The sequence below is a fragment of the Labeo rohita genome, chromosome 19 (assembly GCF_022985175.1).
Source record: "Labeo rohita strain BAU-BD-2019 chromosome 19, IGBB_LRoh.1.0, whole genome shotgun sequence".
In the NCBI taxonomy this organism is placed as follows: domain Eukaryota; kingdom Metazoa; phylum Chordata; class Actinopteri; order Cypriniformes; family Cyprinidae; genus Labeo; species Labeo rohita.
The window spans coordinates 7,709,240-7,736,762 of record NC_066887.1 but is presented as its reverse complement, the minus strand read 5'-3'; the positions used below and the strand labels follow the sequence as shown (position 1 = coordinate 7,736,762).

At 34.7% G+C, this 27,523-nt stretch overlaps 1 protein-coding gene and 1 pseudogene across 7 annotated transcripts; one reads left to right on the top strand and one right to left on the bottom strand.

The window, feature by feature from the left end:
* Positions 1-60: 60 nt before the first annotated feature.
* gon4la (gon-4 like a) lies at positions 61-25,662 on the bottom strand. 7 transcript variants are annotated; one of them, XM_051136838.1, is made up of 30 exons: positions 25,527-25,662; positions 25,216-25,456; positions 20,495-20,693; positions 20,277-20,348; positions 19,144-19,352; positions 18,917-18,991; positions 18,677-18,727; positions 18,478-18,528; positions 18,293-18,391; positions 18,107-18,214; positions 16,513-16,677; positions 15,908-16,118; positions 15,729-15,830; positions 15,606-15,646; positions 13,278-13,387; positions 12,993-13,197; positions 12,772-12,858; positions 12,504-12,672; positions 11,802-11,931; positions 10,286-10,433; positions 10,063-10,179; positions 7,143-8,546; positions 5,518-5,611; positions 5,261-5,376; positions 4,973-5,170; positions 4,745-4,888; positions 4,418-4,660; positions 2,746-2,924; positions 791-893; positions 61-539 (listed from the first exon to the last, which is right to left on the bottom strand). In XM_051136838.1, the coding sequence occupies exons 3-30, from the start codon at positions 20,670-20,672 to the stop codon at positions 423-425; spliced, it is 4,926 nt and encodes a 1,641-aa protein (XP_050992795.1). In that variant the 5' UTR covers positions 20,673-20,693; positions 25,216-25,456; positions 25,527-25,662; the 3' UTR covers positions 61-422. The 7 variants fall into 7 exon arrangements, 6 of the variants coding, with proteins under 6 accessions (XP_050992795.1, XP_050992796.1, XP_050992798.1 ...); XM_051136839.1 differs by having other exon boundaries at positions 25,216-25,370; XM_051136841.1 differs by having other exon boundaries at positions 25,216-25,404; positions 25,527-25,628.
* Positions 23,042-26,207, top strand: LOC127182099 (aurora kinase-like; annotated as a pseudogene).
* Positions 26,208-27,523: the final 1,316 nt, after the last annotated feature.

Below are 27,523 nucleotides of genomic sequence, written 5' to 3'. Positions count from 1 at the left end.
CTCCTCCTGTGAGATTGGTTTGTGGCACCGTTAGTCAGAAAATAACTAATATTCGACGTATATAAACAATTAAATAATTTATTTGTTATATTCCTTCACATGAAACGATATTCGCAACCTACAACTCACTGTAATTTACTAAACTATTAATGAAAGAAAAATATTTTTCAAAAATCACATCCCGTAGAAAAACGTAACAATTTCACAATGTTTTTAACGTCTTACTATTGTTTTTAGCTTGTGTATGCCTTCAAAATTAAGAATCATAAATATATATCTTCCCAAATTTCTTAATATTACATGACGTTTCTGTTGTTCAAGTACTTCAGGAAAACAGGTTTAAAGTGTTACACTGTTTCTGCTTCAATTCAGGCGGCAGGTCCAGCCTGCACACATTGTCTTTTTGTTAAAATTTTTTTATGTCAGTCTGGTTCATCTTCTATGGTGCCGGACTGGATCTCTGTGTCCGACTGGCTTGCTTGATGTAACTTGCTGGATTTGTGGAACAACTTAATGAGGTCTTGAAAGCGCTCCAAAACCTAAGGAGAAAAACAAAACAGTGGTTGTTTTCCAACTATGCTATTTATAATGGTCGACCTGACTGCACTATGCACTGGACCAGATGAAAGGTTACTGCACACTGCTGAGGAAAATGTTGGAGGTCCAAACATGTTAAGGAATGTTATGATTTCAAGTACATTTTATTCTCTAAATTTGATTTTTTAGGGTAAAAAATGACCTGGATGTGATCTTTGTGAGGAAAAGCATCTGAATGTGAAAAAAAGCAAACCTCGTTGGCTGTTTTGTTGCCCAGCTGGGCTGCAATGGCATGAAACGTGGCCGGCTTGGCTCCTTTCTGCTGACAGGTGGTCAGTATTACACGGTCTGCCTCCCTTTTTAATTACACAAACAAAACACATTTTATACCATGAATATACATCTAAATGAGTGTTTAAATTCTGAAATGAAGCCTTGGGTTCCTTTCAATTATTTATTGTAAATTTTAATAGAACTGGCTATAATCCACAGGACGTTGAATTGAAATATAAGACTGAAAAACAGAAAAGGAACTACTGGTCTCTAACTAAAAGAAACAGTCACACAGATTTTAATTGTCAAACAAACTATAAGTGACAATATAAATTTGGACTGATTTTGAGACGGATACTTTGACTTTTTTTTAAAAATGTTTTTAAAAGTCTTTTTATGCTCAGCAAGGCTGGATTTATTTTATCAAAACATTATACGGTAAAAACATTAATATTGTGAAATATTATTACAATTTAAAATAATTGTTTTCTATTTGAATATATTTTAAAATGTAATTTACTTCTGTGATGCAAAGCTGAATTTTGAGCATCATTACTCCGGTCTTCAGAGTCACATGATCTTTCAAAAATCATTCTAATGTGCTGATTGGCTGCTCAAGAAACATTTCTTATTATTATCAATGTTAAAAACACATAATATTTCTGTGGAAACTAACATTTCTTTAGGATGCAACATTCTTAATGTCTTCACAGTCATTTTTGATGAATTTATTTGCAGCCTTGCTCAATAAAAGTATTCATTTCTTTAAAGGGGTCATCGGATGCCCATTTTCCACAAGTTGATATGATTCTTTAGTGTCTTAATGAAAAAGTCTGTAATATACTTTGGTTAAAAATTCTCAATGGTAGTGTAAAACAACACCCTTTTTACCTTGTCAAAATCAGCTCTGCAAAAATCAACCCATTCTGATGGATTGTTCCTTTAAATGCAAATGAGCTCTGCTTGCCCCGCCCCTCTCTTCTCTTCGCTGCTCTGAGAGACTGTTTACTTTAGCCGCATTTAGCATGTTCAGCCGCAAAACTTGCTAACTAGCACATTATTAGGAAAGGTGATTGCAGAAATTCATAAAAAAATCCCCTTATATTCACTTCTGCTGTAAGTGAAGCTGGATCATGAATGATTCGCGCAAACATGGACGCATTTATGTAGATCGGGAGGCGCATTCCTTTCACAAACAAACGTAATCTACTGCATCTTCAGTGGCTCAGATGTTAGGAGTAAATGAGGACAACTATGTTCATTATTACATCCAGCAACACAACACCTTAATTGCTCAAGCAGAGATATTTGTCTAACTTACATCCCTGCTCCGGCATCAAAACAATGGAGGTCGGACTGTTACAGCTGATGTAAGGCGGGTCTGAGGTAAGACACTCATGTCAATCAGTGATGCCAATCATGCCTCTGGCATCTGAGAACGGCTCAATTTGAAAAAAGAGGATATTATTTTTACAGATTAAATAAAAGCCACTGCATGGATTTTTATCATTATAGGGTAGATGTGTACATACACTGCCAACACACATTAATGTTCAAACATCAAACAACTTCAACAAAGTGAACTTTGCATCTGATGACCCCTTTAAAAACATTGCTGAACCTTTTGAAGACTGAACACAGAACACACTGACTGGACCTAATTCTCTTTCTATATAGCATCTGGTTTAAAGTGCGATCATATATGATGATCTTTTAGCACTTACATTTCCTTAAAATTTCACTTAAATTTCACATTTTATTTTGATTCTGCATCCTGTTTGCTATAGCTATTTAAAAGTAAAGTTTAAAAGGCAATCCTAATTAAATTCTGAATTGGACACAACCCTGGTAACAGCACAATAAATTTTATACAGTCAAATAAAAACTGGAAATATTATGTAATATTAGAGATAAATGTTGCACAGCATTTCTAACCTCGTCCAGAGTACTACTTTTTTCCCATTTGGTGCGCGAGAGATATTCTCGGCACAGACTGAGCTTCCTGTGGCGTTAAATGAAGACTCTTGACTGTCCACTGAAGGTTCAGCTGCCTCCTTTTTTGACTCTGCTGCCAGACTGTTTTTCTTGGCCTTGTTCTTTTTTGTTTCTGCCATCTGAGAGAGAAAATAAAACAAGTCAGAATGTCATCATGAAATGAACAAAATTAACAAAAATGCCTCACAAATTCAAGACAAGGCAAAAATTAAACAACATAATACAGCTGTCACAATTAAAATTAAAAAATGAAAAATAATTAATTTAAAGTGTCAATTTGCAGAATTACAGTTGAAGTCAAAAGTTTACATACACCTTGAAGAATCTGCAAAATGTTAATCATTTTACCGAAATAAAGGGATCATACAAAATGCGTGTTATTTTTTATTTAGTACTGAGCTGAATAAGATATTTCACATAAAAGATGTTTACATATAGTCCATAAGAGAAAATAATAGTTTATAATTTATAAAAATTACCCTTCTCAAAAGTTTATATCCCCTTGATTCTTAATAATGTGTCTTAACCTGAATGAGCTTGTTTGTTTAGTGATAGTTGTTCATGAGTCCCTTGTTTGTCCTGAACAGTTAAACTGCCTGCTGTTCTTCAGAAAAATCCTTCAGGTCCCACAAATTCTTTGGTTTTTCAGCATTTTTGTGTATTTGAACCCTTTCCAAAAATAATTGTATGATTTTGAGATCCATCTTTCCACACTGAGGACAACTGAGGGACTCATATGCAACTATTACAGAAGGTCCAAACATTCACTGATGCTTCAGAAGAAAAAACGATGCATTAACAGCCGGGGGGTGAAAACTTTTGAACAGAATGAAGAGGTGTACATTCTTCTTATTTTGCCTAAATATCATGTTTTTGCCATTTAGTACTACCCTTCAGAAGCTACAGAAGGTACTTATATGTTTCCCAGAAGACAAAACAAGTTACATTTACCCTGATCTTCAAATTCAAAACGTTTTTACCCCTCTTAATGCATCATTTTTCCTTCTGAAGCATCAGGGACTGTTTGGACCTTCTGTAATAGTTGCATATGAGTCCCTCAGTTGTCCTCAGTGTGAAAAGATGGATCTCAAAATCATACAGCCATTGTTGGAAAGGGTTCAAATACACAAACAAGAATTTGTTGGGCCTTAAGTTTAACTGATCAGGAAAAACACAGCTGTGGATCATTCATGTAACAACACAGTATTAAAAATCAAGCGTATGTAAACTTTTGAACAGGCTCATTAATTCAACTTATTTTCTCTTGTGGACTATATGTAAACTTTTATATGAAATATCTTATTCAGATCAGTACTACTAAAAAATAACATGCATTTTGTATAATCCCTCTTATTTTGGTAAAATAATTAACATTTTGCAGACTCTGCAAGGTGTACAGTATGTAAACTTTTGACTTCAACTGTACATTTAGATTCACGCACACTACTTCAGATTGCTTTCACACGCTGAGCCTTATAACCTTAAAAAATCTTCAAAATGCATCAGAGGCACTTTGATTTAATTAGACACAATTCAGATTGCCTGACATTTATAGACACTGAATATATAAGAAAAGTCAACTATAGAAGAAAAAGGTCTCTTCATGAGATACCTGAACATGTTTGTCTCGTTTTCTTGCGTGTTTAAAGGCTGTTTTGACTGGCTCTTCTTTTTTATCTGATAAGACAGCTCTGTTTGCTTGACATGGATGGTTTCCTTCCAAGCCCTGACTGGTTTCTACATTGTCTGCATGATCCTCATCTTGCACTTGCGGGTATAGCTGCTTAAAAAAATCCCAGAATTCCTCTAGCAAGTCAGTGTGATCTTGGAACAGTGATGTTATTTGAGCTTTCATCTGGGGAAAAAAAAGAGAAAGGGATGCTCAAATGCCAGAATAAAAAGGAGGGATTGCTTGTCTGATTGTGCCCTTTTTAAATACCTCTTTGAAGTCAGGAAGATCCTGTGACGGACCCCCTTGTAGAATGTGCACCACCTTTCTGTAGAGATCTGACTGCTCTCCAAAAGTACACTCCAGCTGGCGTAGAAACCGTCTGCTGCGCTCAAACGCCTGCTGCTCTGCCAGCTAAAGCCACACATTAGAAAGAGCAAGGTTGGTATCATGCTATATTTATTCATGAATATAAGAGTATTGTTAATTGTCCTCTACCAGGCCACACTGTTTGGCTTGATCTGGATGCAGGAAGGCAGCAAAATCTTGAAGCAGCTCAGGCCAGTCGCTCAGCACAGGCTTGAGTCTCGTCAGCAGCTCTAGCGATGTGCGACTTTCTGGATCTTTCTCAAACTCTGACAAGACACACAAGAACTCGTCCACTTTCCCAGGCACCATCTGCAGCACCTCATACACCTGGAGACAGACAGACAGAACAGTAGACTAAAAATGGACCTGTCGCGACATAAAAATGAACATTAATATTTGTATCTAAATATTTCATGCCTTCTCCAAGTAGGCCTGGGCAAAGGCGACATCTTTAGCGTCTCTGTAAGGATCGTCTTCAGGTGCATCATCGTAAAGGACCAAAGGACTCTCCACAGTGTGGGTACGGTGCCCATCTGTGAGTGTCACATGTACTCAGTTTAGATTTGTAAGGCCATTTCACATTAATAATCATTTCTGTAAATGTGTCTGCTTAACTATTAAAGCTAATGTTTCAGCTAGACAATTCACTGAATTCACAAAATGACTGAACTGACCTGCAGGTTCATGGTTCGATTTTCCATCATCTGAACTTCCTTCCTTTTCAGATCTCATCTTTGTGGCCAGATGTGAAAATTTCTCAATGGTTTTCTGGTGTTTACAAAGATGAGTTTAATCAAACATGATGCTTAAATACTTAAACTTAATATAACAATATATAATATAATAAATAATTTAAAATATTTGAAAAAGTTTTTAAATGTAATTGTAAAAGGAATAAAAAAAGTATATAAAAAATAAAAGTAAAAAACAATATTTTATTTAATATTTTATTTAATAATAATATCAAATACCAATTATATAATTATTATTTTTGATAGTATGAGTATTTTTTGTATTACAGTAAAATAAAAAAAGAAAATTAATGTAAAAAACATAAAAATTATTAATTAAAAATAAAAAAAATTAAAAAAAGAATAAAATAAAAGGATTAAAAAAGTAAAAATAATATAATTATTATTTTTGATAGTATGTTTCTGTATTACAGTAAAATAAAAAAAGTAAATTAGCATTCAGTGTAAACAGCATAAAAGGCATTAAAAAGAATCAAAATTAATAAAAAAGAATAAAATTATAACAAATTCTTATAAAAAGTTAATAAAATTAATGAAAAATAATAAACAATATAATTATTAATTAAAAAGAATTAAAAAAACATACAAAAAATGACCAATATGAAAAATAGTTAATTTATATGATATTTTATTTAATAATAATATCAATAATATAACTATTATTTTTGCTAGTATATTTTTAAAATTACAGTAAAATAAAAAAAGAAAATTAGCATTCAGTGTAAAATATGTGTTAAAAAATTAAAATAAAAACTGAATTATTAATTAAAAATAATAAAAAATATGTGAAAAGATAAAGAACGCAACAATATAAACAAATATTTAATTTATCTAATATTTAATTTAACAATAATTTATTTTATATCAAATACCAAAAATATAATTATTTTTATAGTATGATTTTTTTAAAATATTACAATAAATAAAAAAAAGAAAATTAGTGTAAAAAGCATAAAAATTATTAATAAAAAAAATAATAATAAAAAACTGAATAATTAAAAAATATTAAAAAGTAAAAATTAATAAAAAGGTAATAAATTAATAATAAAAAAGATATTTATAATATAAATAAATTATTAATTTAATAAGATGTAAAAATAAAAATGCAACAATATATAAAACATATTTAATTCATACAATATTTTATTTAATAATATCAAATATCAATATTATAATTATTTTTGATAGCATGACTTTTGTATTACAGTAAAATAAAAAAGAAAATTAGCATTCAGTGTAAAAAGCATAAGTTTTAATTAAAAAGAATAAAAATTAATAAAAATAAAAAATAAAAACTAAACTATAAGTATACATTTTATAAAATGTTTTTAAAAAGTTTATAAAATGTATAAAAAAGAATAAAAATTATTAATTAAAAAGAACAAAGAAAATATAAAAATAATAAGAAGAATAAGAATATCAAATACCAATAATATAATTATTATTTTTGATAGTATGATATTTTTTTATTACAGTCAAATAAAAAAAAATAAATAGAAAATTACTATTCAGTGTGAATATCTCAAAGAGCATAAAAATGATCTAACCTGAAGTTCTGGCACAAACAGGACGTCTGAAACGTCTCCACTTGTTTCCTCCTCCTCCCTTGTCAGTCTATTGCTGCCTTGCTTTTCTTTTGTTTTCTGCTCCTCTAGTTTCTCTCTCCTGTTAAAAACAATCTCCATGTCAGCATCTTCCTCTTCAATACTGGGCGTGGGGCTCCTGGAGGATTCAGAAAGTGTGAGAAACAGCTCTCTGGTGTCCTTCTCACCACACTCTTCTACCTCACTGTCAATCAGTCCTCCATCATCGCTGTTCAGCTCTTCCTCTGCCGCTGCAGTTTCTTCTAAGCCCTCAACAGAAGCATCATGAACAGACACGACCTGTGGTGAACCTAGTTGTGGCCTGAAAACATCTGGAGTTCCCTGTTGCTTCCTAAGTTTAACCTCTGTGCTATTCAGAGCTGATAAACCTTTCAAGGATTGATCCTGTCTAGCCACCTGATGGCCAAAGCTGCTGCCTGCAAACACAAAGCCTGGAGGAAGGAGAAGAAACTGATTTAGAGGTTTTTGATGCACTTGAGCTAGACCACCAGAGTCCCTCGGTATAACTTTAAGCAGAGAGCCACAGTGCTGGCTAATGCGATCTTTAGCTGATGGAGCATTGGCTGTGGATGTTTTCATGATTGTGGTTGGACAAATTAAGGTGCTGGGAACTGTAGGAGGTTGAAGAGTGATTATGAGGTTCGATCCTCTTGGATCAACATTAGAGCTGACTATTTGTGCAGTTTGATTCACAGTTATATGCCCTGAAGGACAGGGATTCAGCTCTGGTGCCAAAGCAGGAGGTAAAGTGATGATTACGTCCCCCTGGGTTGCACCTTGAGCTCTCTGTGAAGAACCAGAGATGCCCATTGGTGTTTCTACAGCATTTTTCACAGGAACAGTCCTTGAAGAGCTCAGTTTAGGTGCAACTGGAGCCGTCGGGAAAGTGACGACTGCTCCACCTGGGTTTCGTCCCACCGGAGGCACGTTTGACACGTTGGATATTATGATCGCTCTCTCTAAAGGACCATTCAAAGCTCCGTTTCCAGAAAGGCATGGAAGTGTAAGATGAGAAGGGTTTGAAAGTGATGGACTAGTTTTTGGTAAAAGGGTTGGTAACTGGTTGAGAAACACTTCTAGCTCCTCCGCCGACGGGGGAGGTTTTAAAGGCTTGGTGGATTTAACAGTCTTGTCTTTTTTCTTTTTGCATGAACCCAAAAATGAAGATAAAAGTGTCTGAACAAGGTCCTCAGGAAGGGTGGGAGGGTAACGCATGCCTGGAGAAAGGCTACAGTTTGCTCCTGGACCTGGAGACTCAGTGGCTTCTTCTGCTGGACTGGTAGTCTGGGAGGTTCCAGATGGAAGATTAAACAGTCTTACAAGCTCATAAATGCGCTTCAGGTTTTTCTACAGGAGAGAAAGGTTAAATATTACATTTACAGTGCCTAGCAAAAGTATTCATACCCCTTCATTTTCACATTTTATGTTGTAGCCTTATATTAAACTACTTTAAATTACTTCTTTCTCCACATCAGTCTACAGTCAATACACCATTATGACAAAGCAAAAACAGAATTGTCACAACTTTGTAAATTTATTGCAAATATAACAACCGAAATAAGTATTGCATAAGTATTCATACCCTTAACTCAGTACTTAGCTAAAACACCTTCACAGCTTCAAGTCATTTTGGGTATGATGCAACAAGCTTTGCACATCTGCATTTGGCAATTATCTGCCATTCTTGCCCTCACCTCTTCATCTCTCAAGCTCTGTCAGGTTTCAGGCTTCTCCAGAAATGTTTGATTGTGTTCAAGCCCAGGCTGTGGCTGGGTCCCTCAAGGACATTCACAGAGTTGTCTATAAGTCACTCTTGCTGTGTGCTTAGGCTCATTGTCCTGTTGGAAGGTGAACCTTATGCTCAGTCTGAAATTCTGAATACTCTGGACTGGGTTTTCATTAAAGCTATCTCTATAGTTTGCTTTGTTGAGATTTTCTTCTACTCTGACCCTAAGTCCCTCAGTCCCTGCCACTGAAAAACAGCCCCACAGCATAAGGCTGCTACCACCATACATGATGCTTGGAATTGAGGTTCATCAGACCACAGAATCTTGTTTCTCACAGTCTGAGGGTCGTTTAGGTGCATTTTTGCAAATTCCAAATGTGTTTTCACGTGTTCTGTAGGTGTTCACATATGATCATGGAGCTCAACTAGAGTAAACATCAGGATCTTGGTCATCACTCTAACCAAAGCCCTTCTGCATCATTTGCTCAGTTTGGCCGAGAGGCCAGCTGTTGGAAGAGTCCTAGTTGTTTCAAACGTCTTCTATTAAGGGTAACGGAGACTACAGGCTTCTGTGAACCTTCAATGCAGCAGATTTTTTTGAACTCTTCCCCAAATCTGTGGCCTAAAGTAATCCTGTTTCTGAGCTCTACAGGCAGTTCTGTTTTTACCTCAGGGCTTGGTTTTTGCTCTTACATGCATTTTCAGCTGTTGGCCCTTTTATTAAGATGTTTGTCTTTCCAAATCATACTCATTCAATTGAATGTGCCACAGGCTAACTTCATTTGATGTGTAGTAACATCTACAAGCAATATGAATGCTCCCAAACTAAATTTCAACCGTCCCAAATAAGGGTATGAATACTTAAACAATAGAATCATTTCGGTTTTTTATTTTTAATAAACTTGCAAAGATGTTTTTTTTGCTTTGCCATTATGGTGGAGTGTAGAATGATGTGGGGAAAAAGTCATTTAAAGCACTTTAACATAAGGCAGCAACATAACAAAATGTAAAAAAAAAAAATGAAGGGGTATGAATACTTTCGCAAGGCACTGTATATCAGATGTTTACCATTTAGGAGCAATTAATGAAAAACAGAAGGACTGAAATTACATAAACAGAGCAAGATGATTTTATTACCGAGAGCCAATCAGGCATGAGGTTCTTTTCTCTCTCCACAGGGGGCCGCTGGTCAGAAGGACTGACCCTCTTACAGGCCAAGGGCATGGGAGGGCATTTTCCCGTCACAAAGTATGTCTAATAAACATTAAAAAAAAAAAAAAAGAGGTAGGTGACATTAGTCATTCCAGTATAAATTCCACACAATAAGGATTCCTGCCATACGCTGATTTCACTCACTCACCTTGATGACATTGGGAAAAGGTTTATGACATGCATCACGAATGTGTGATTTTAAACTGATAAAGCTCCTAGCAGCAAGCAGATAGCGACAAGTCATCTGCAGGGGGTGTGGGGTACTTCTTAAGTGCTTATGACCTAGAACAACAAGACTGAGGAGACAAAGAAAGAAATATCATCAGTCAACAGTGTTGTATGAGTATCTTTTATTCTCTTTTTTTTTTTCTTCCTGTAGGAGTAGATTTCAGCCATTTGTTCATTTTATGCATCTGGGTTCCAGTCTCATCCGCATCCAGCTATTTTTAGCTGTACAAAACAGCTCGTTTTGCTGCCTGATACTGCAAATTGATGTCTCTTACCACATTTTAACGTTTTATCTTAATTATGAGCACACTGGTTTGTAACGCAAACAGTTTTGCTGTTTACTGCATGTTGTTAATCTTCTCGTTATTTCCCTATAGACCAATTATCTGTTTGTAAACAATCGGGATGCGCGCGCAGCATGGTTGCAGAAAACCCGGGAGAGATAGCCTTTATGGCTAGAGAAATACAAAGATACGGTACAAAATACTTAGATTTAAAGAGAGTATAAATTATATTGATTAGATGTCATTTTCGAAATATTATTCGCATATTAAAAGAGCTTGTCACCCAGCGATAAGCACTGTTGTTCAACAAAATTGATGTTAGATAGTGAGATAGTCTTACAGATCCGAAACAGGGATGACGTTTTTTTTATGAGCAGTTCAAGTGGCAGTCTGTGGAGCCATGGAATAAAAGAATAAAAAAGGTAAATTTGATTTTATATTTCAAAATTCTGACTTTATTTTCGCAATCCCGAGATTATATCCCACAACTCTAGAGGAAAAACAACTCGTCATTCTCTCTTTTCCCCTCGGCTCAGAGTTTATATCCCACACTTCTGGCTTTTTTTCCCCTCAGAATTAATAAACTCACTAGTTTTGTTAAATCGAGTTACAAAGTCCGAATAAGGAGATATAAACTTGCATTTGTGAGAAAAAAAAAAAGTCAGAATTGTGAGATAAAATAAAAAAATGCTATGTAAAAATGTTAATAGTAATAGGTTTAAATAATATTTCATGCTGTAACTGTAGGGCTAATACAATATGTCCTCTATGAACAGCATATGTGAATATTATGTAGACCTATTGTTTAAATCAATAAGCTTTAAAAGTAATCATAGCAGTTTTCATCCATAGTATGTCCGTTTAAACATTTGCGTTTAGTTTCAAATGGCGTCTTTGACTTTGGCATTCCGATTTTGACATCAAAAGGCACCAAAATATTTTTTTTTCTCTTACTCCATGGATTTTACCCGTTTACCTACACTTGCTACCAGTGTTTTTCTGCAACCACCATGCAGCTGCAAGTGACGTCTACTCGAAATTGGTCTATAGCGGCTAATGAACCAGACATTATGCCCATAGGCTTACGTCTGTGTTAAAGAAAAAAGTGGATAAGAATGTGCAATGATTTAGGCAGATGCATGATCGCAGTACCAATTTTCTGCCGAAGTAAACGGTCCTTTGAATCTAGAAGGCCGCAGTTGGATTGTAGGAAGTAGCTCTGGGTAGAGAAACACTGATCGAGTCGCCATCAACCAGGCCAAAGGAGCAGGAAACTGACATCCTACACAATAATACATGCAAACAAAGAGTATAAAGATTAATGCAAGAAAGTTTCTATTTAAATGTAAACTTTTGAACGGTGTCATTTTTATAAATTCAGCTATTATTTTCTCTTGTGGACTATATGTAAACGTCTTTTATGTGAAATATCTTATTCATGTCGGTACTAAAAAAAATAAAATGCATTTTTTATGATCCCTCTTATTTTGGAAAAAATAATTAACATTTTGCAGATTGAGCAAGGTATACAGTATATAAACTCTTGACTTCAACTGTAAATGTATATTTAAAAACCTTAATGTTTGGCAGGATTAATCGCGACTACTCGTGATTAATTTCAGAAAAAACGTGCAATTAATTTGTACATTTTTTTAATCGACTGACAGCACTATTTTTAACTTTAGAGTGCAGCAGTGCATTTCTGTTTCCCATTTACTATTATAACCAGACGTTGACTACTAAGCAAAACATCTTGATCTGTAGATCAACTTACACTGACCAAAACTATCTGGCTTTTAGACAATGAAGGACACATGTAAAATATGCAAGGACAGACACATTCAGATAAATTACCAGGGAAACATGGACTTAGGACTGTAGCGTCTCCTTTGGGCGACTGATCTAGTTCCGCCAGCAGAGAAATAGCACCCTGAAGGTTGCAGGCTTTAAAGATGCTGGTGAAGCCATGCTCTACTGGATTGCATGATCGGTCTCCATGCTGCGCAAACATCTGCAGCTCCAGCTGAGTGAGTACGATGGAAATTAGAGAGAGAAAATGACAGAATTAACATATACCTATGCACATCATGGGGTGTTTCTCTAACATGTGTGCATTTCTCACCAAGAACTGTCTGCTTGTTGAAGCTTCTGTTTCCAGACCTTTAACCGAACTGCACAACATATTCACCTGCGTGAGGAGCTGCACATGCTGCAGGACAAACAAAACAGCCATTAAAAAACCCATGAATATAAACGTCCAAATTTCTCTTAAAAAACACAAAGAATCTCACAATTAGATTCTTTCCTTACTAAAAACAATAAATAAAAACAATCTTTCTAGACCTGCTGGATCTGCTGCTGTAGCTGTAGTTTCTGAGCTGCGTTCAGCGTCATGGATGTTATGGGGCTGGAGGGGCGTTGAGGGCAGGGTGGAGGTATAGACACTCCTTTACTTTCCAGTAGAGCCTTCCGTTTCCTCACCGCCGCCAGCTGCTCCCGCACTGTACGATAACGCTGCTTCAAGACATCTGCTAATGGGTCCTCGTACCTAAACATAGTAAACACTTCACCTCAAAGTGCAACTGTACATCAGTTTTGTGACGGTTGTGAAATTGAGGATGGACATACTGGATATTCTCCAGAATGCCAGGCGGCTCCTGCTGGGGACTCTCCTCTTCCTCTTTTTCCTCTTCTTCCTCATGTCCTTCTTCTTCCTGACCCCCTAATTCATCCTGAAACTACGGGTAATGGGGAACAGGTTCAGCACAGAGAATCTCGACAGTTCTACAATCAACTAGTTGATTAGTGAGATTTTTGCACTACTTTAGACTTTAGGCCCTATAAAACCTATTATATTTGCTCCCTATTTATTTTGTTCGATTTCATTAAAGTGATAGTTTGGTTTGCAGAGATCAAAGCTTGATCAACCTCAGGACTGTTTTGATTATGACAACCCTATAAGGTATTTTAAGAGAGATTATGTTGTGAATAAAATAGTTTATCCAAAAATAACACATCTTATCACATACCTTTATTTTGTTTCTTATCCATATGACTTACAAAAGGAGATGTTAGGCAGAATGATTTTTTTTTCTTTTTCATATGGCTAATTAAAGGGTGAATAAGAGTTTATCTGTCTGTTGTCTCATATTATGTGCTTAAAATATCCATTTGTATAAATTAATTGCATTATAATTGTAATTACATGATATGATTTTCAAATCAAGTGACAAGTGACCTTTATTTATTTGTTAGAATATGTATAAAAACTGAATAGTCAAAGTCTACTAATTAATCAGTGAAATAATTGACGATTAGTTGATTAATCATTCTAATAATTGTTAGATTAATCAATTTTTAAAAATAATTTGCTGCAGCCCTAATTTTCATTTTACTGGATTCAATTTTGATGGTTCAATTACATTTTAATAATCAAAAAGGGTGTCTAATCAATTCAATTTATTAAATTGTTACAGTTTTATGATTTATTTATATTTTAACAATAATAATGCCCTATAAATGTTTTTGTTTGTTTTGTTTTTTCCCCAGAAAATCTGTGTTGTCCGTTTTAATTCTTTTGTATTTTGTGTTTTATGATTTAGTGCTGTCAAACGATTAATTGCATCCAAAATAAAAGTTTGTTTACATAATATATGTGTGTATACTGTGTTTATTATGTATATATAAACACACACACGCAGTACATATTTCGAAAATATTTACATGTATATACTTATATTCATATACACTACCGTTCAAAAGTTTGGGGTCAGTAAGACTTGTAATAGTCTTTAAAGAATTCCCTTATGCTCATCAAGGCTGCATTTATTTGATTAAAAATATAGAAAAAAAACAGTAATATTGCAAAATGTTTTTACAATATAAAATAATGTTTTTTATTTTAACATACTTTAAAATAGAATTTATTCCTGTGATGAAAAGCTGAATTTTTATCAGCTGTTACTCCAGTCTTAAGTGTCACATGATCCTTCAGAAATCATTCTAATATGCGGATTTATTATTAGAATGATCAATGTTGGATAATATCAACAGTTGTGCTGCCAAATATTTTTTGGAACCTGTGATTTTTTTTTTTTTCAGGATTCTTTCATGAATAACAAGTTTAAAAAGTACAGTGTTTATTCAAAATATAAATATTTTATAACAATGTAAATTATTTATTATTAACTTTTATTAAACTTTTAATTATTAACTTAATACATCCTTGGTGAATAAAAGTATTAATTTCTTAAAAAAAAAAAAAAAAAGAAACAATAAAAATGTACTGACCCCAAACTTTTGAACGGTAGTGTAACTGATATTGATATATAACTTTTTAATATATATATATATATATATATATATATATATATATATACACACATACATACACACACAACATTTTTCTTAAAAATATATACATGCGTGTATATATATATATATATATATATATATATACACACACACAAGATTTAATACTAATTTGTTCTCAATAATGTTGGCAATCAAATGAATGAATAAAAATGTAATTTACATTTTATATTTTTAAATACAATTAATTATATATCAAAATGTTATCAAATTAAATTTAAACAAGTCCTTTAATTTTTTGGCAAACAAAGCACTACACAACAGAGATGTACTGTTTAAATTAAAACATGGATAAAAAATTGGTATGGTGTAATATTCTATACTGTTTTAATAAATGGTATTATTACTATTTTGAGAATTACACTACTGTTCATAATTAATATGTTAAACTGAACCTTTATTTTGACAGCAGACTTACTGCGCTTAAATATTTACAGATTACTATATTCTGCAATTCTGTCCAAGTTTTCTGCATTGTGGAAATCATAACACCCTCTCGATTAGGCAATCAATGAATAGTCAGTTTGAAAAGCAGTCTTTTCAGGATTTGCAAGAACATAAGATATAAGAGATCGAAATCCTTACTGCATCAAATAGTTCCTCCATCAAGTCATTGACTTCCTTTTCTGAGTAACAAAGGAAAGAAGGTGATTAATATCTAAAAAACAGCACAGCTCATCTGCAGTTATTTCTATCATGTGAACTTACTGGTGATGCGCACTGCCTTGTCATTTCTATAGTCCTCCACATCAGGCTCATCAATATCAGCCAGGAAATTGTACTCGGGGTCATCTTCATCATCACCCTCCTCTGGCAAGAGAATAAGAGTTTTTGAAAAACACATAAGGGAAACACATGTATTTTAAGTATTCCCGGCCCGTTCATACCTTCGTTCTCCATATCTGAAGTCATGAGGCCCTGCAGCCACTGCGTCCATTCTCTGTCCTCAGGGGCGGAGCCAAACTCATACATGTCTGGAGTGATGTCAGGAGCACGTAGCTCCGCCTCCAGGCGCCCCAGAGGGACGTCTCTCAGTGGGCGCTTTGATCGTGTGCGAAATGAAATCAGGCTCTCCTCTCCATTAGCACCACTGAGACCCTAATGGCAAAAAAAGATTTAGATTGAAGAAACATTAGAATTAGCAGAATAACAACAGGTGTGGTCAATCACACTGACTACAAGCACAATCCACTAACTTCTGACAATACAGAACATTACAAAAAAATCCAAAAAGAAAATTCATCACAAAACAGTGTGCATGAGATAAATCAAATTAAGGCCACCTGGTCTGATAATTTGACTTAAGTGTGCAAATAATACTTCTTGGTTCCACTCTAAACAAAAATGAGACACAGTAGTATAGTAACATTTAGCTACATAACATAAAAAATAATGCCTTATTTAAATTTTGTTTGTGGTTTGACCATCAACCAAATTAACAAATGACTTTTTAATTATTATTATTATAACCAGCAGTAGTGAAGAGATGCACCTGATATGACTCCATGCAGTCAGGGCCGATTGCCAGCTCCTCATCCACCGCATGAAGTTTCTCTAAGAAGCTGCACTCTGGCGGGGCCCTGGAAGGGACTGGTGGTGGTGGTGGGGGGCCCATTGGGGTTACAGCCACTGTCAGGTGCCTGGATCTGCGAAGATTCTGCAAGTAAAATAAATATAAATATAGCAATTACTTTGTGTGTTTGTGAGAGTTTAAAAGATATTTTAATCATCTGTAATTTAAACTATGATGCATTCTGCTTCTGTCATGAAACATTTTAAACCTTTTTTGGCAATAATTGCTGTTTGGTTGAAATGATGTTGAAGTTTTTTTAAAGGGGTGCTATTATGCTTTTTCACTTTTTGAATTTTAGTCAGTGTGTGGTGTGTATCTTTGGGCATAAAAAAGATCTACATAGTTACAAATCTCAAAATCCACTCCAAAGGGAGATAAACACAAGCATTAACTAGAGTGGAAAATCAGCTACGCGTCAGAGCTGCAACATGCCGCAGACGTGTGCAGTGTGTGGTAAGAGATTTATTCATCATACAGTGTAGACAGCTTCACTTATAACACAAGTGTTTTTTTTTTAAATGCATAAACTTGCACTAGAATAGGCTAGGCTGATCAGTGATGATTTTTTTGATAATGTTAGGCTGCTTTTAGCCTGAAACTAAGTATGTAAAATAATTAAATAAATTAGCACGATAATATCATGTATCTGCGATCTCGCAGGCAGAGGATAGGACTCAACACTACTGAAACACTGTCTAAGCTGTCCGCCAATTGCAACGCACTGGAATAGTTAACCAATCATAACACATTTCCTTTTTACGGAAGGCGGGCCTTCATTAAACCCTGAACTAATCGAGCTATTTGTGCCAGGCTGGGGAGAAAGGTATTGTAATAATGTAAATTATGTGAAAAATAATCCGTTTTTTTGAACCACCAAGCATGAGAACATGTCAAAATCAAGACTTTGAAAAAGAGCATAATAGGACCCCTTTAATAAGAACCTTTAAGCAGAGGTCATAAAGCTATTTCAGGGAAAGAACTCATTGGAAGACAGAAAGTAATTAATGCTTATTTAGCAGGGATGCATTAAAGTGATGCAAAGTGACAGTAAAGACATTTATAATCTTACAAAATAATACTATTTAAAAAAAATGCTGTTCTTTAGAAATTAAAAAAAATTGAAGAATCTTGGAAAAATATGTATCAGCTGTCACATGTGAACTGTTTTCAGTGCTGGTAATAAGAAAAGTTTCACTCTGAATGATTGATTAAATTATTTCTGAAGGATCATGTGACACTGAAGACTGGAATAATGATGCTGAAAATTCAGCTTTGCATCACAGGGATAAATTACATTTTAATAGCTATTCAAATAAAAAAAGTGTTATTTTAAATTGCAAAAATATTTCACAATAATACTGTTTTTGCTGTATTTTTACTGTATTTTTTGATGCAGCTTACTGACCCCAAACTTATGAATGGTGGCGTACATTAAAAATCAACAAAAAGGTATAAAACACTAAGTTATTATATTATTTTTTAGCTATAGCATGTTCATCTACAGGCGTCTTACCGGTCTAGAGCTGCTGGCCCTGTCCTCCTCATGTTCAGAGAGTGATCTGCTCACTCGACTACACCGTGGAGAAGACGATGAGTTCTCAAAGTCACTTTCCAGAAGAGTCTACCAATCACACACACAAACAGTCTGTACAAATCCACTGAAAACAAAACAGATCACACAAAAATAATTCTCCCCAACCTCCTCAGCTGTCTCATCCTCCTCCTCTTCATCAGGCCGATACTCTTCATCAGATGAGTCTTCCTCTTCTAAAGGAATATCCACAAACTGAGGTCCCTTCTGTAAGTGCATACACCATTTAATATTATTTAACATCATGCTCCTGTTCCTATACATGTTTTATTGCTGGTATACTCTGCTGTTACCTTCACCTCTGTGGGCTTCTTAATTGGTGAAATGTTCCAAGCGGGAATGACCTATACAATAATTAAAGCATGTTAAGCTGAAATGTTAAAAAGTTATTAAATTACGTAATTAATACAAATGCTGCAAGAGTAGATACATGTAAATATGTAGCCGTATAATACGTTACTTTACAGCTACTATACAATAGAAGCAACTTACAACTCCTTTCTCCACAACCTCCTTCAGTTTAGAGCGGGTCATCTTGGGTTCCTGAGAGACAGAGAGAGAAATGAGTAGTAGATAGTAAACAACATGATTTTCAGCAAAGCTTGATCATGTTCATAAGAGGCCTTATGAAAATGGCATTTCAAATATGATACAGCTTGATCATGATACAGAGTTAAACAGCTATCAATCACCCTCCAGCAGAGCGGATGATTACAGGACATTTATACTCACAAACACAGGAACGGGTTCAGTTTCACTGATAGCAGCTTTCATCATGGCCACAACATGCTCATTGGTGATCACTTCCTGCAAATGGACAGTAAAGATGTTGAGCTACTTGCTGAATACAAAGAAAGGCTTCATATGCCTGAGGAAAAATTAGCAGCTAGCGTCATGAGAAAACAAGGCAATAATATCTGTGCAGAGTTTGAGGAAGCAGTGAGAAGCAGTCCACTCACATGAATGATGCTACGAACGTTCGCAGAAGTCAAGTTATGTTGTCGAGATTTATTTTCCAGTTCTCTGTCCAGCTCTCGGTCAATCTCCACCTCTGGCTGGATTTCATCTTCAGCTTCCTTCTGCTGAGTTTCTATTTCACTGACCACATCTCTTTTCCTTCTCAAACCTTTCCTCCTGCTCAGTGTTCGGGTTCCACCCTGTTCCTTATCTGAAAGACAGCAACATGGTTGATGATTATTCTACACATTTCAGACTGTTTTGCATGGTCGACTGGTATTGATTTATCTATAGGGATTTTCCAAATTAAGGTTTGTGAATTAATGAAAATCTAGAAACTTACTCAAATGTAATATTAAAATAAAAATGGGGGCTGCACAGTTAAAAGGAATGAACTACAATAAAAACAAAACTCAATTTCCACATGTGCTGTGAGTTTATACATTTGGGAACACAAAGTGCAGCAGTTATGCATCTATGAATTTTGACTTTTGCATAATTTCCAATGTTTTGGTGCTAAGAAGTTTACAAGATTTCACCAGTATTCTATCAAAATAAAAGCTTGAAGCTTTGGAATATAAAAAGCTCATAGGTTGAAAATTTTGAAAGGGAAGAATTTGAAATATTACTATTTTAACTTATAATGTAAAAATCTGATCATAAAATTTGCTATTTTGAAAAGATGATGTTATTATTTTATTATTTTGCAGCACAATTGTAACTAATAAAGTCTTCTTATTATTAAATCTATTGTTGTTGTTATTATTAAATTCAAAATATACCTGTAATACATACTACTACTAACAGTAATATATTTACATTGTAATGTAAATAACACAAAGTAAATGTTTTACATCTAAAAGGTTCAGTTGAAAAAAAAAAAAAGATTTGTGAATCCATACTTTATTGATTTTACCATTTTCATTATAACCCCCTTTTTTCAAAATGTTAAACGTCACAAAACTGACTCAAAATATTTACTAAATAAAAAATGAAACTGTGCACCAAAATGCCAAATATCATCCAATTAATCGACTTCCGCTGTTTTTGCAATCAATGGTAACTTGGGAAATGCACCTCTGGTCAATATATCTGTGTATATATCACTAATGTGGACAGTACTTTAAGAACTCACCACATGTGATGACCAAGTTCTTCTCAACTTCATCTTCAGGCTTCTGCATACATGCAGCATGTTGTTCTTGACCTGATAACAGTCACACAATGTCACACGGTTCTCATTAACAACATGGTATTTAGTCCAAGCTACATAAACATAAAACCATGCTAAGTGCTGTCCAGGTAGGCAGTTTGGCAGTATGTTTTAACATGTATGTTTTAACCATGTCTTACTGGCGCTGTCAGACTGAGGGCTGGAGGCTCTGATGGTACTGAAGTGTCTGTCTGATCCTGCAGCGTCTCCAGCATCTCCGCTCTCAGAAACTTCCTCTGGCTCTTCAGTTCTTGCCACTTTACACTGAGAAAGCCCAGCTTTCCTAGTATTTAATCTCCGTTTCCGGGACTGATCCATTTTACACTGCCATATTCACACCTGTCGGGATAAATATCATCCATACAACAATACAAATAATGACAGATGTACATGTGAACACTTGCGTCTTAATAACTTATATTCTTTTTATTCTGGTCATTATCACGCCCACTTCCTGAGAGAAACTATTTATTTTAGATTATACAATAAATGTTTGTTTTGTTATATATGTTTTTCGATATCTCGCTTTATTTTTAAGTGTAAGCGACAGCAGATTTCTACAGTGAAGCTTGTCTGGGAGCGAAATGTTACCTCCATCATAACTGTCATATGAACAGAATATTCCGCTTGTCGTATTTAATAACGCTGTAAGGTTTCTGTGCAAACATTATGAACAATTCCAATACTTTATACACACCCGCCAACACACTCTACATCAGCGATGCGATGACGAGGAGCACAACAAAAGCGCGTCACGTCCGGTTCACAAAACGGAATTAGTGAATGTAAAAATAAAAGTCCCATAACGTCTAGGTTATACATTTATTTTTTTTTATGTATCACGTTTCCCAAAAAGTAGTAAACACGTGACTCAAGCGACAAATGAGACATATGAAAATACGAAATAATGTTTCTAAGTGTGTAAGTGTAGTGACCAACCTTAAAAGTTCAAACGCTTTAAGTTTAATCTTAAAGGTTAATGATCAGGATAAAACGAATGAAAAAAAGCACAAGCAATTTATCAAACTACAATATAAGTGGGTTATATATATATATATATATATATATACACACACACACACATATATATATAACTATTATTACTTTTAAGACAAAAACTGAGCACAAGTGTAGCGAACGAATGTACGTAACAGCAGCGCTCCTTCGTTTTAATTTTTTGTCTGCCAGGAAAAAAAAAATAGGCTAACTATAATGGATGATTGATGATTGTATTAGCGTCTACGCCAATGAACTGTACTGTGTTTTGTGTTTTTGAAAGACCTTGTGAAATAATGAGTGGTTAGGTAATTTTGTGTGAATAAAAAAATAAAAAAAAAAACAAAAAAAAAAACATTCTGGCTCATGACGCTTATTTTAAGAAACATATGAATTATAAATCATAGTACTGAATATTGCCAATATTTGGTAAAAGTCCAATTAAACCTTTCAATATTTAATAAGCTATTATATCCCATCAATAAATAGCAAGTTTCTATTTCCACTTTTTATTTTAAAATAATGTTGACAAATATTAACACATTCACAGACAGTTAAATTAACATTCACAAGTCAAAAATATATATATATATATATATATATATATATATATATATATACATATATACATATATACGGGCCATACAAAATCTACTAAAAATGATTGAAGTTCAACTTTTAATGCAACTTTTAATTTTTTTTCTAAATTCAGGTAAGGACAAATCAGGTCCTAAAAATAAGGTTCAGAGAAATATAATACAATATAATATAATATTTCACAAATATTTAATATTTGAAACATCAACAAAACATGACATGACATTTTTTTATATAAAAATGATAAACATAAAAATGTGTTTTTATCTTACTGGTGATTAATATAACATAAACGCTAAAAAAAGAGTGCAGATCATGGTCTCATATAAAATGATAAAATTAGAAATAAAATTATTAAAAAAGTAAATAAATAAAAATAAATAAAATAAAACTATATACTATATAGATACTGACATTTAAATGTTTAAACCAAGTATATTTCATACATTTATAGGATTGAAATGTATTTTCCTGTCACTAAATGTCATCTTACATTTCTAAACGAGCGTAAATGATTATTTATTTATATTATTCATTTAATTAATAAATTAATTTTTTATTTAATATTTATTTATTTTTTCATTTTTGACAGTAGCGGTCAGGGAATCTGTTTGTATATTGTACGTTATTGTATTGTCAATAAATTATCTGTGGACACAGTGATTCGCATAGATTTGTATGGTAAATATATCGCTTTTATTTCAAAGTGAGGTTGAACTGAAACCCTTGGGGCAAAGATGTCCAAAGTAGAAATGTTTTCCTAAATATATTTAAAGAATTGTAATACATTTAAAGAATAAACAAAACACAAAAGTTTTCCCCGTATTGGTTTAATGAATAAATGCGCACTGCAGTTGTTGTTGTTTTCGCTTATGAAATATGAATGACATCCGTGAGCAATAACAGCGTTCAGTGTCAAGTGGATTCCAAAGCGTTGTTAAAGTATTTGCTGTCGTCATAGAAATAATGGAACGTTCGTGTGCGCTGCTTTAATTAACCTGTGCGTGTTCGAATTCACTGAGGTTTGAGTTTCGGAGTTTGGTCATTCGCAGTTCCTGATACAGAGTTACTTGTCCAAGTGAAAAACTGTTATCATGGCACTGAAAAGAAAACACGGTTCTTGCGTTCAGGTGTACGATTTCCATCAGAGTACATCCCCAAAATCCAGCAGCAATGCGGCTGAGAAACATCTGCCCGTTAGTGCTGCTGATGAAAATGTGATGCCAGTGAGAAAGAGAATGAGGACGCAGAGTTTTGAGAAGCTGCTCTCTCTGAAATCCATCAAGTGGAGCAGCAGCTCAAACCATGCATCCATATATGAGAGACACGCTGAGGGTAAATCCAATGACAATGTGTTTCATAAAGTCTGCATAATTTCCACCATGATTTCTATGAGTATCCATTAATAGAGTAAACTTATAAAAAGAATAATTGCTCTGTTGGATTAAGTGTCATTAATTACCATATGTTACACATCCACACCATCACAAATTACATAAGAATACAAAAGTATGATCAATGCCTTGATTAGATTTTTATTCCATGACATTCCATATTTAAACACAGATGAAAACGAGAGAACATCTTTTCTCACTGGCCAAAAGAGAAAACGAGGTTCCCTCATCGCTTACAACATCTCATCCCTAAAATCCAGCACCAGTGTGGCTGAGGAACATCTGCCCATTAGTGCTGGTGAAGAACATGAGATGTCAGTGAAAAAGAGGAGAAGGACTGATAGTTTTGAGAAGCTGCTCCCACTTAAATATGCCAAGTGGAGCAGCAGCTCAGACCAGGCACTGACACATGAGAGACAAGCTGGAGGTAAAAAAAAAAAAAAATGACAATGTGTAACTGTCTTCTGTTTACTAGAGCTCTCTGTACATCGTAATTAATGTTAATCTAGATATGTGTATCCATTAAGGGGAAATCAGGATTCCCTAGGATGACGTGTCATTAAGTATCATATGCTACAAATCTACACCATCATGCCTTATATCAAAATACAAAAATCTTTAAACAGATGAAACATGGTTTGAAAAAGTTCTAATTTTAGATACCATGTGGCAACTGAAGAATCACCATAATACAAGTATGCAATATTTAATTATTATTTGACTGAAACTTGGTTTTGTTTGATATTCCGCTCTTCAGATCATTCTTCACAATCCATTGCCTGGTCTCAAGAGGTTCATGATTTTCAGAAACCTCTTTCTAGTGATCCTAAAGTCCTTCCCTCTGCAGATCAACAGGTTCAAAGTCCTCCAGCTCCAGTCCACCAGAGTCCAGTCAGTCCAGCATCAGCTGACAGCAGCATAGTGGACTTGACGACTCAAAGTGAGTTTACTGCCATAACCGGAACATTACACACACTGCTATCAATGTTTATGATTTCATTTCAAATACAACTATCATCCTTTTAACAGATGATATTCTGAGCCGGTATGAAATAGGCAGAAAGCTTGGTGAGGGAGGATTTGGCTCCGTCTACGAAGGAAAACGACTAGAGGATGGCCTTGAGGTACAGTCACTTTCTTAAAATATTTAACTGCATTGTTTTGTCTTTATATGTCCATTTCAGATGTATATTATATCCCTTATTTAGTGCACTTGTCATGTTGTAAATTTGTCAATGTTATGTTTTGTTGTACAGGTGGCAGTGAAAATTGCCAAAAAGCCAAAGAACATGAAATACATCAACATTGTAAGTAGCTTCACTCACTTTGCAAACATACTGACAACAATTTGTCCAAGATTCGGCAAAAGTCCTTATTTGTCAAGCACCTCCATTTAACAATGACCTTTCCTATAGTCTGGCCATCCCACACCCCTTCCATTAGAGGTTGCCCTATTAATCCTGGTTAACAGGGAGCCAAAAGCTCCAGAGATCATTCAGTTGCTGGACTGGCAGGACCAGCCTGAATATTACATCATGGTCATGGAGCGTCCCTCACCATGCGAAGAGCTGTGGGACTATCTAAAGCGTCACGGTGGCATCCTCAAGGAGGAAACAGCACGGTTCATCATGGCACAAGCAACGATGGCCGCCCACATCTGCTGTCAACGAGGAGTGTTTCACCGTGACATTAAGCTGGAGAACCTGTTGATTAACCCCGAAACCCTGGAGGTCAAACTCATCGACTTTGGGTGCGGGGATCTCCTGAGAGACTCCGGCTATACACGTTTCCTTGGTACGCATTATGCATCAAACCTGTAGTTTGAGAGCATTTTTTATTTAATAATCATATATGTTGTAGTATTTCAAGCTTACCCATCGGGCAAAATCGTTTTTCCACAGGCACACGAGAATACTTCCCTCCTGAGTATGACGTGTGGCGCCGGTACCACGGGAGACCAGCTACTGTGTGGTCTCTGGGAGTGCTCTTATTCGTCATGGTGTGTGGATGCTTCCCACAAGAAGAAGATCTAGACATGATTGAGCACGACAACTGGTCTGAGCCTGGCTTGTCAGAAGGTAAGATGCCATTCATAACAACAAATGCCATCTGTAACTGAAATCATATAAAACAAGTAGGAAAAAGTAACATCTGAGTAATAATGTGGATAATACAGGAATTATACCTGATTTTCTGTGTAAAGGTTGAAGTTATAGTCCAACTTTCTTGTCTCTTCCTCTTGTTCATTGTTTTTGCGCAGATTGCTGCCACCTGATTCAGTCTCTCCTGCAGCAAGACCCAAGCCAGCGGATGGATTTGAGGGATATCCTTCTGCACAAATGGTTTCAGGTACTTAGCTACAATGATTTAAGATTTAAGGCTGAAGATATATTCACTTTACATTTTCCCTAAAAAAATCTGTTCTTTAAGAATGATTGCATTTGTTTTTGTTGTTTGTTTATTGTTCCAGGTCACCCAATAAGATGCAAAGAGGACAATGTAAATAGTGCAAATCAAAAGTAAACATTATTTGCACTATTTACTGCCAGAGTGCCTCATGTCAGCATAGCATCTGAGTGCCGATCCCTCCATGCCTTAGCATCTTGCTGGGCTGACGAGCCTTAGTAGCGACAGAGCTACACTTCATGGCAACAGTCCCGGAATTCCTCTTTTGGCCATCCCAGAGGTCCCTATGAAAGCCGGTCCTGCCACGGCTGTCCCAGAGGTCTCTGCATCGGCTGTCACAGAGTTTCGGGTCTCAGCCTCTCCACCCCTCAGCTTATCATCTGCTGTCAGGGTGGTCATTCAATGCCTCAGCGTCTTACGAGGCTGCCAAACCTTGGTAGTTTCTGGCTCCTTGGTTTGAAGCAGTAATATTTGCATCTTGGCAGTATTACTTGCTTATTTGGTGACCACAATTATAAATTATATATGCATAGATATTATACAAATGTATAATATACAGTATATTGTATTAGTATTGTATACAAAAATATTGTATATACACACATATATTGTACAAATGTTGTGATGTAATAAAAAATATGAATAAATACCTAAAAAAATATTTTGGCTTTAGCAGCCGTATAGCTGTCGGTCTTTATTTTTTATTTTTTAAACCAAAATGTGTCTGTTCTGGTCTCTGGTTCTCAGCCAACACTTTCCACTTTACTATATATTAATCAGATGATAAACTATGTTTTTAAAAGCTCCATTACATGAACGTGCTTTTGCTTAATAAACTCAAATAAAATCATTACTTTAGGATTTCTTCAACAAGAAGTACCATGCAAGGGCCCCAATAATTTTTTGTTTTGTTTTTTGGATTGACCATGAAAACTGTGACTCAATCTCAATCCCCAATGTCAAACATTTGAAATGTAAATATTGCAAATAAATAGTTGAATTTGTGCCCATCCATAGTGACAATTAGTATATGGGCCATTCTGCAGAATTGGTCCAAAGTCAGAGTTGGAAACGTCTTAAAAATATGTCTTTTCCAAAAAAATTGTATGTATGCAAACTGTATAATATCCAAGGTATACATTTCTAGTAATTGTGCAGTTAATTCTTATATTGTATTTTCAAAATGTTTTGGAATATTTGTCTTCTCCCCAAATTTGTCACCACTGAAACATTAATAATTTAATTAGAAGGATTATATTGACCTATTAAGATTTTGCTTACATCTACACTGTAAATATATATTTTTTTGCCATTTCATTTAAATTTCTACAGAGGTAAATCCATAACAATTACATTTTTAACAATATTTTAAGTGTATTTTCAATCCAATTTTTCTTTATAAAAGGCAAAAAGTGGATCATACTGATTTCAAAGTTAAGGATTCATTAGTTTGAATATACATTGAACCAAAAACCATTATAACATCTTAGTTTATAATTCAGTGTAACTTTATTTTTGACAAAACATCCCATGTTTCAGTAGTGACAGCAATGCTTTGGTAGCAATCACATCACATTACAGAATTTTAACTCACTACTTAAAACAAAAAAAATGGCATAAGTGTACTAAAATTTTGTTTACTTCCCCCAAATATGAAGATTATGTGTTTCCTTTTGTCATTACCGAAACAATGATGACATGTTTCGGTAGTGACAATTCTATGGGATAACGCCCAAAAAATAAAGATGCCACTATTGAAACTCTGCCAAAGGTTTT

Coding starts and splice junctions, on each gene's coding strand:
- gon4la (XM_051136838.1), bottom strand. CDS start 20,672: ATGGATCAGTCCCGGAAACGGAGATTAAATACTAGGAAAGCTGGGCTT. Junction 18,728..18,916: donor CTGAACCCGTTCCTGTGTTT/GTGAGTATAAAT, acceptor TCTGTCTCTCAG/GAACCCAAGATGACCCGCTC. Junction 12,673..12,771: donor CAACAAGCAGACAGTTCTTG/GTGAGAAATGCA, acceptor GTACTCACTCAG/CTGGAGCTGCAGATGTTTGC.